The 9,150-nt window shown below is 39.7% G+C and overlaps 1 protein-coding gene across 1 annotated transcript in view; it reads right to left on the reverse strand.

Moving 5' to 3' along the window:
* Positions 1 to 6,595, reverse strand: part of tram1 (translocation associated membrane protein 1) — a 53,232-nt gene extending 46,637 nt beyond the window's left edge. Inside the window, exon 1 of the mRNA XM_028803607.2 lies at positions 6,351 to 6,595. Coding sequence (XP_028659440.1) covers positions 6,351 to 6,473 — 123 coding nt within the window. The 5' untranslated portion in view covers positions 6,474 to 6,595. The remainder of the gene's footprint in view (positions 1 to 6,350) is intronic.
* Positions 6,596 to 9,150: the final 2,555 nt, after the last annotated feature.

The raw sequence follows: 9,150 nt of genomic DNA on the forward strand, positions 1-9,150 counted from the left end.
GCCTGAATGACTACCGACCAGTTGCACTCACGCCAATCATAATAAAGTGCTTCAAAACGTTAGTCATGTCACACATAAAGACTAATCTCCCTGCCTCCCTTGACCCTCTTCAGTTTGCATACCGCTCAAACAAGTCAACTGAGGATGCCATATGCTCTGCCCGTCACCTCTCCCTGACACATCTGGATAAAAAAAAGACATATTTCAGGATGCTATTTATAGACTTTAGCTCTGCCTTCAACACAATCATCCCTCAAAAGCTGGTTGTAAAACTGAGCAGGTTGGGCCTGAACACCACCGTCTGCAATTGGATCCTGGACTTCTTGACAGAGAGGCCCCAGTCAGTTCGGATGGGTTGCAACACTTCCAGCAACATCACACTGAGCACTGGGGCGCCACAGGGCTGCGTGCTTAGTCCACTGCTGTTCACCCTGCTAACTCACGACTGCACAGCCACACACAACACCAACCACATCATCAAGTTTGCAGATGATACGACGGTGCTGAGACTGATCGGCAGGGATGATGAAACAGCATACAGAGATGAGGTGGAACGACTGTCTGCATGGTGTGAAGACAACAATCTATCTCTCAATGTTGACAAGACAAAAGAGATAATCATGGACTTCAGAAAATCACATCCTGCCCACATCCCACTCAGCATCAACGGTTTAGATGTGGAGACTGTTAGTAGTACCAAGTTCCTCGGTGTGCACATAACTGAGGAACTTACATGGACACAACACCTCATCACTAATCAAGAAAGCCCAGCAGAGACTACACTTCCTGAGGCGGCTGAAGCGAGCAAGTCTTCCCCCTTCCATCCTCACCATGGTCTACAGAGGCACCATTGAGAGTGTTCTGACCAGCTGCATCACTGTCTGGTATGGCAACTGCAACATATCCGACCGCAAGCGCCTGCAAAGGATAGTGAAGACAGTGGAGAACATTATCGGGGTGCCTCTCCCTTTACTACAGGACATATTTTACAAACGCAGTGTCCGCAAGGCCTGCAGCATTGTGCAGGACCCCTTACACCCCTCACATGGACTTTTCACACTTCTGCCATCCAAGAGAAGATACTGCAGCATCAAAGCTAGACCCACCAAGCAGCAGGAGTGTTTTTACCCCCAAGCTGTTAAACTCCTTAACACCATGCTGCCCCCTGGGATCTTCCACACTGCCTCAACCACCTATAAAAACAGAACTTTTATACATGCAAGCATCTTTCCTTCAAAGACTAGTGTGCATGTAGAAAAAGAAAGGTCTGCATGAGATTTTCGGTTAAGTATTTTGACATTCTTGATATCCTTCTGCTGTGAAACATTCTGACCTATCATTGTTTACACAGGTCTTAAAACAACTATTATCATATAGATAATACAGAAATTATCAGTGGATCTATTATTTATTTATTATATTACATAACTATTGACTATATGTATCTAGATTGCAAATTCCATACATTGCATCAATGTTCATATTGCTAACTACACGACAATATTGCTATTTCTTTGTCTTGTCTTTGCACAATGTCTTGTTTGTGTTTTAATTTTAAATTTTAATTCTATTTTTAATTTATTATTTGTACGTCGTTGTTACACTGTGGACCCTGAGCTTCGCAATTTTGTCTATCTGTATACTTGTATATGGTTGAGATGACAATAAAGTTCACTTTGACTTGACCATTTTAGTCGCAGTCTGGAGTGCCGATATAGCCAAGACAATTCTGGAGTCCCTGGATGTCCTTGAGTGGCCAAGTCAAACCCCAGACTTTGACCCCATTGAAGACCTGTAGGGAGACCTGAAGATACTTTTACTTTCACCTATCTCAGCCTCAAGCAGAAGATAGACAGGTTCTCAGCTAACCGGAACAATACTGGAAATTTTTTTATTTTTTTAAACTTTCTCCTGTTTTTAAATGACTTTTTCCTCTTTCCACATTTATTTAGGGTATGTAAAGAGCATGTTATAGTGGCCGTGACAATATACTATTTTTTAAAGTTAAATACGAACAAATGACAAAGGCCAAAAACCACAATTTGATTGGAAAAAATTAGATATCCCACCAATATTTTTGTGAGCAGACAGAATAAAATTCGGCCCAACATATACACAGAGATTAAATTGCCACCCACTCTCTACTTCCTGCAAAGGGTGAAAACCACTGTAAAAACTTAGATTCCTAGTATTACAAGCAAAATCTATTCATAGTTTCCTCCGGAGTTTCAAGGCTGAATAAAATAAAAACCACACTGCATTCAGAACTTCTTGTGACCCTAAATTGAATTAATGTGGGTTAGAAAAAATGGATGATGCATGAATCAGTGTCTTCTTATGAATGTGAAAATAAAGTGCGTTTTGAAATGAACTGGGCACACATGACAGTAACTGTAGAAGTACTGAGCATGGAAATGCAGCAAGGCTTCCATTTACTTGGAAGCATAATCTTACTAATGCAGCATTTAGTGTATACAAGAGATTTTTAATTTTTACTAGCACTGATCATCATGTTTGATGACTCCAGGTCATGGTCAGTTCCTCTGAAAAATCATAATCTGGATTTCACCACACATAAAATCATATTTAACCAATTGGCTGGCACTGGGCACATTATATTTGAAGATATATAGCAGCAGTAAGGCTCATAGATCAGGGGTGGGCAAATTCATTCCTGGAGGGCCGCAGTGGCTACAGGTTTTTGTTCCAACCCAATTGCTTAATAAGCACTTATTGCTCTAGAAACACTTCTGCTTCATTTTAGTTATCTCCCTCGTTAAGATTATGAATCCTTATTGCTTATTTAAGTCTTAAACAGCTGCATTCTCGGTTTTTAATTGCTCCTTATTAGCAATAAGATGCAAATGACAAAAGAAACCAGCAGTTATCCATTTTGCTTGTTACCCTTTACACCTGTGTGTATTTATCATGCACTATTTGGTTTAATTAAATACTTGGAAGGAAAGAGAAGAGAAAAAAGTGAAGGATTGAGAATTACCCATCCGTTTTACACTTCAAAGTATTTGGATGATATCCTTAGAATGGAAAAAAAAATCTAGGATATGAGAATGACTTGACATAGCAGAGTTAAAGCACTAACAAGCCATGAAATGTAATTATAGGCAAGGATTGTTTTCTAATTAAGCAACTGGATTGGAACAAAAACCCGCAGCCACTGCGGCCCTCCAGGAATGAAATTGCCCACCCCTGTCATAGATTATTTAAAAAAAAAAAAAAAAAAAAAAAAAAAAAAAAAAAGATTGTGAATTTTATGAAGACCACAGCATAAGAAAAAAATTAACCCTGGATGGGCCTTCAGTGTGTCTAGAATACCGACATACCTACATCCAAATCAGAAACCAGTGCACAGTCCTCAGGTATGTCTTTGGGACGTTGGAAGAAAAGACATACTACCAATGACCATTCTAGGAGGATGCATACTTAGTTAATATAATTCCATACTTCCAAAAATAATACTGCAATGGTGATTTGCACTTAACAGTTGTAAAGGGAGATTTTAGTGCCACTCTAGTTCGTCTGGAGAAGAAAGGATATGGTAGCAAGTCAGCAGTATCATGGTCCGAGTCTCACCTGTACCCTACTTTTTAAATCATCATATTTGCTTCATATACAAAAATATATGAAGAAGAATAATCAACGCTCCATAAGCAATACCAAAAATGAACTGTTCATTACCAAAAAATAATAAGAAAAAAATGTCCCATATTGTTCTAATTATTTTAAGATATTTACACTGTTCAGTGTTTACTTCTAATCATTTAAGTATTAAGATGTATACTTACTGTATTTTACATTATTTTATCACCTGGAAGCATAACATCTTTGGATTTCCTTTTAAAATTTTTATCAGTCTTCCATATTCTCTAACTTTAACTGATTACTTTACCACTGTCCCTGAAGAAATCAGAACTGCTGCCACCTCTATCCATCTAGTACTGTTCTTTATTATTTCACAAGTTTCATTACTTCTGCAGTTATTTAGATGGATGTTTAAAATGAGCAGTTTAGCTCATAAATACATTCACAATTTATTAGGAGCACCTGTACACGTTTATCCATGCAATTATCTAAATCGGCTAATTATTTGGCAACGGTTTAATGCATAATATCATGCAAATGAAGGTCAGAAGCTTCAGGTAATGTTCACAATAAACACCAGAACAGAGAAACAAAATGTGATCTCAGTGATTTTGACTGTGGCATTACTGTTGGCGATTTATGAAACTGCTGATCTCCTGGAATTTTCACACACAACAGTCTCTAGAGTTTACTCAGAATGGTGTGAAAAATGAAAGGCAGAAATGCCTTGCTGATAACAGAGGTCAGAGTAGAATGGCCAGACTGGTTCCAGCTGGCAGAATGGCTCCAGTAGCTCAGATAACCAGTTTACAACTGTGGTGAGAAGGAAGGCATCTCAGAATGCGCAACATGTCAAACCTTGAGGCAGATGTGGTCTTCTGCTGGTGTAGCCCATCGACCAAGACAGACTCCTGTCAGCCAAGAACAGAAAGCCGAGACTGCAGTGGACACAGACTCACCAAAACTAGACAGGTGAAGACTGGACCAACATAACCTGGACTGTTGAAACTTGACTTCTGTTGAGGCACACAGATGTTAGGGTCAGAATTTGCTGCCAACTGTATAAATGTGTGTCAAAAGTCCAGCCTGGCAATAATAGTGTAATGGTGTGGGGGAATGTTTTCTTGACACACTTTGGGCCCATTAATACCAATCATCACATGAATGCCATGGCATATTTAAGCACTGTTGTTGACCATATGTATCCCTTAATGGGCACAATTTACCCATATTTGAATGGCTACTTCCAGCATGATAGCGCATCATGTCACAAAGCAAAACATCTCAAATGGGTTTCATAAACATGACAATGACTTCAGTGTTTTCTGTGGCATTCTCAGTCACTGGACTTGAATCCCACTGAACACTTTTGGATGTGGTAGAATGGGAAATATGCCGCATGAATGTTCAACTGACAAACATGCACAAATTGTGTGAAGCATTAATGTCAGCTTGGGCCAGAATCTTTAAGGAAAGTTTTCAAAATCATAAAAGTGTAAAGTGGGAACGTTCTTTTAACTTGTTGGCCTAGCACAACTCTAATAAATGTATCACTCTGATATCATGTACAGTATTCAGTGCTATTCACAGCATTTTAATTTTTTTCAAAAAAAATTGTGAAAACTACGTAACAACTATAAAGAGCTTCACAACCCAATAAAGGATTACGGTGAATAGTAAAACCAGTGTTCAGTGCTTGTTCTTGACAGGGCTTAAAGTGTTTATTCCCCCCATTATTTTACAAACGTTCTTTTTCCCCAATTTTGCAAACTGCTGTCTAGCTTCAGCAACTTTTTTAATCGACATCTATTAAACAAAATAACAGCTGATTAGTTAAATAAATATGTAGTTAAATACATGACATCTGCTGCACAAGTGAAAAGATACGCGTAATCAATAAACACTCTACCGTTTTGAGTTTAACTTGACATGTACACGTCAGCCTGTTTTCAGGCAAGAAGGGCCAAGTTGAAAGGAAGTCTCCTCTTCCGTCTGCGCAAACTCGTGAGCTGCGCAGTTCTGCTTTCCTAATTCAATCTACAGAAACGCACCCTTGACTCGGCGCGCTTATCCCGAGGCTCTTGGGAGATGTAGTACTTTTTACTTAGAACGTGCACCTAGTCGCTTTAGGTTTTAAAAGCGGCCAAACTGCGAGTCCCCAAATGCACCTCGCGCAAGGAAATCAATAGCCTTCAAACGCTGATTGACCAAGCTTTGCTGGGGGTTAGCGTACCTTTCTAAAACGCTACTTTCTTTACTGTTAATGCTGGGCAAAATTCTTACTTTGAGCGGTCGGTTGTTTGATTTATGTACATCCCCGAATCGAACACAACTTATAATTACAAAGGCACAGACGATGGTAACCTTCCTAGCTGGCGTGTAAATGCCACGTATCACTCGGAGAAACAAAACGTTCAACAGGACCACCGTTGATGGGCTGCTTTTCGGAGGTCGCATAATATCATCAACACACATAATGCGACACTTCTTTCCCGAACCGAAAAGTTCGGCTTCAGCGTATTCCAAAGCGCGTCTCACGTTACAACTTTTTCTTTACGATGACACAAAAAGATACTAACGAGTTGCCGATGATTAGTTGCTCACAGGCGGAAAAAGTTACGCCACCTGCACTGCGCGTTTAAAGAAAAAAGTTGCTCGAGCAACAGTTTCTTTCCCTTGCAAAAATCGGCAGCACCAACATCACTTTAATTTCAAACATGTTCAACAAATAGTACACAAGTTTCCCTTACCTCAAACATTAATCCAAGAAGAAAGACCATAGCGACGCAAGAAACAATGTCGGCATGGTTTTGGATGATAAACTCGTGGCTTAAAACCGGAGGGTTCTTGTTACTTTTCTTGCGGAATCCCATGTTTGCAGAAGTTTGGGCTCGAGAGAGCAGAGCTGCGATCTTGCTGAAGCCGGCGGGGGGCTGGAAAGAGGAACACGTCCGCACTAGCGCTTCTATCACGAGGTGTAGCGCCGCCAGAGAGAGCGGCCCTCTGGGCGAGAGGGGTGGAACTGCAGCCGAACGCGCTGTTCACCAATCACAGCGCGTCCATCGACCATGGCGTACACGGAAGTCTAAAGTAAGCCGATGTGGCCACTGGAGCTAAAGTGGATTTCCAGCAGTGATGCTTAACGGTAGATGATAACTTACAAGACAAATTAAAATGTATTTCCGTCCCCGTTGTCACCAGAAAAATGGAAAGAAGTGTATAGAAGTGGAAAGGAAGAGGTGCATAGAGGATAGCGTTGGGCTAAAGTGTTCATATACCGTTTTTATTCTTAAAGTTTGCATATTCCTTTTAACATTTCCAAGAAATTCGTATTTAATAAATAAGGGTTAAAGGAAACTGGACAAAAAGAATATCAGCCTATCCATCTTCTTAAGCTTTTCCCACTTTCATGCACTATATTTGACCAACCTCCATCATTCCCAACTATTGTGCAATACCTCATTTGATACCCCTCTATCACTTTGAACCCCCTTCACACAGTTCATCCACTTTCTCTTTGATCGTCCACTTGTTGTCTGTCTGGGCACCTGCAGGAAGTAACAGGATTGGACTGATTCATATTTATGAATCTTCTCTCCACATTATTTACCTCTCTTCTCATTGCATGCCTGTACCACTTTAACCTATCATCTTGTACTGTATTGACCAAAGGTTTTGGCAGTGACACAAATATATTGTGTTTTACAAACTTTGCCGTTTCAGCATTTTCAGATTATTTTTTTACATGTTTCTATGGTATACTGAAGACCAATTATAAACATAAGTTTCAAAGGCTTTTATTGCCAAATACATCAAATTTATTTAAAGAGTCAATATTTACAGTGTTGACTCTTCTTCATAACTCCTGCAATTTGTTCTGATATGCTAAATTTTAGCTTCTGGGTCAAATCCTTACTGATGGTGATCCATTCTTGCCTTTTTAGTGCTTGGAGTTGATCACAATTTGTTGGCTTCTACTGATCCACAGACTTTTTGAGAACTGACCACAGATTCTCAATGGGATTAAGATCTGGGGAGTTTCATGGTCACAGGTCCAAACTTTCAATGTTACAATCTCTGAGCCACTTTGTTATCTACCTTTGCCTTGTGACATGGTGCTCCATCTTGCTGGAAAATACATAGATCTTCACCATATTGCACCTGGATTGTTGGGAGAGTTACTCTCGGAGGATGTTTTGATACCATTCTTTATTTAAGACAGTGTTCTTAGGCAGAATTGTGATTGGGCCCACTCAAACCCCACACATGGATTGTCTGAGGATGCTTCACTATTGGCATAACACAAGACTCATGGTAGCATTCACCTTTTCCTTCTCTGGACAATTGATTTTCCAGAAATCCCAAACAGTCGGAAGGAGGATTTATCTGAAAAAATAACTTTGCACCAGTCTTCTGCTGTCCAATCCTGTTACTTCCTGCAGAATTTCAGTCTGTCCTTGATGTTTTTTTTGGAAAGAAGTGGCTTCTTTGCTGCCCTTCTTGACACAAGGCCAGTGTCCAAACATCTTTGCCTCACTGTGCTTGCAGATGCACTCACACCCACCTGCTGCCAATACTGAGCAAGCTCTGCACTGGTGGCAACACAATTCTGTAGCTGACTCCTCAGGAGGAGACGGTCGTGGTACTTGCTGGAAACTTTTAGATGATCATTTTGTGCCAGAGTGAAAATGTGTTTTTGTGATAAAGATAACTTGTTATGCTAATAAAGCTTTTTGCAATGAATTAATATGCATCTGATCACTCTGTACAATAATATGAAAACAATGTAAATTGCCACCACAAAAACTGAAGCTGCAAATTTTGCAAAACACAACATTTGTGTCACTCCCAAAACCTTTGGCCACTACTGTATTTTCTTTGAAATTTCCCCAACTTTAACTGTACCTCTGATTCCCTCATTCCTGATACTTTTTTCAATTAAATTTTTATTAATGATATTCAATTAATAAAACAAAAAATTTTAAAAATCATATTAACAACAGAGAAAAAAGCAAAACATCATAAACCAGAAGTGGTGAACTTTCATTAAAGGAAATAAACTTCTCTAGGACTGTGGTGCAACATACACATAAACACATAAACACAGGACAACTGAAGAACTATACTATATTATAGTATAAACAGAGTAAAGAAATGCTAGGTAAATTAATTGATAGTAATAAACTGAAATAGACAGTAATACATAATGACAATAGTAAAAAATAATAGTAGTAACAAATGTACTGCATATAAATGAACTACTGGAAGCAGATCTGAAGGTAGTGGGGCAGCATAAAGCTCAGAGTCCTGGCAGCCAAGGGGTAGAAGTTGTAGAACCTTGCAGAACTGATTCAGATTCTACAGAACCTTATGCCAGATGGAAGCTGGACGAAGAGACGTGGGTTGTTGGTGGTTCACCACAGTGCTTGATAATGGTGTCTTTAATGGGGAGAGGTCCCAATGATCTTTTCTTCTGGTTGCATTATCCGTTGTAGTACCTTGCAGTCAGAGACACTGCAATTCCCAAGCCAGATGGTGATGCAGCTGCTC

The sequence above is a fragment of the Erpetoichthys calabaricus genome, chromosome 6 (genome assembly GCF_900747795.2).
Source record: "Erpetoichthys calabaricus chromosome 6, fErpCal1.3, whole genome shotgun sequence".
In the NCBI taxonomy this organism is placed as follows: domain Eukaryota; kingdom Metazoa; phylum Chordata; class Cladistia; order Polypteriformes; family Polypteridae; genus Erpetoichthys; species Erpetoichthys calabaricus.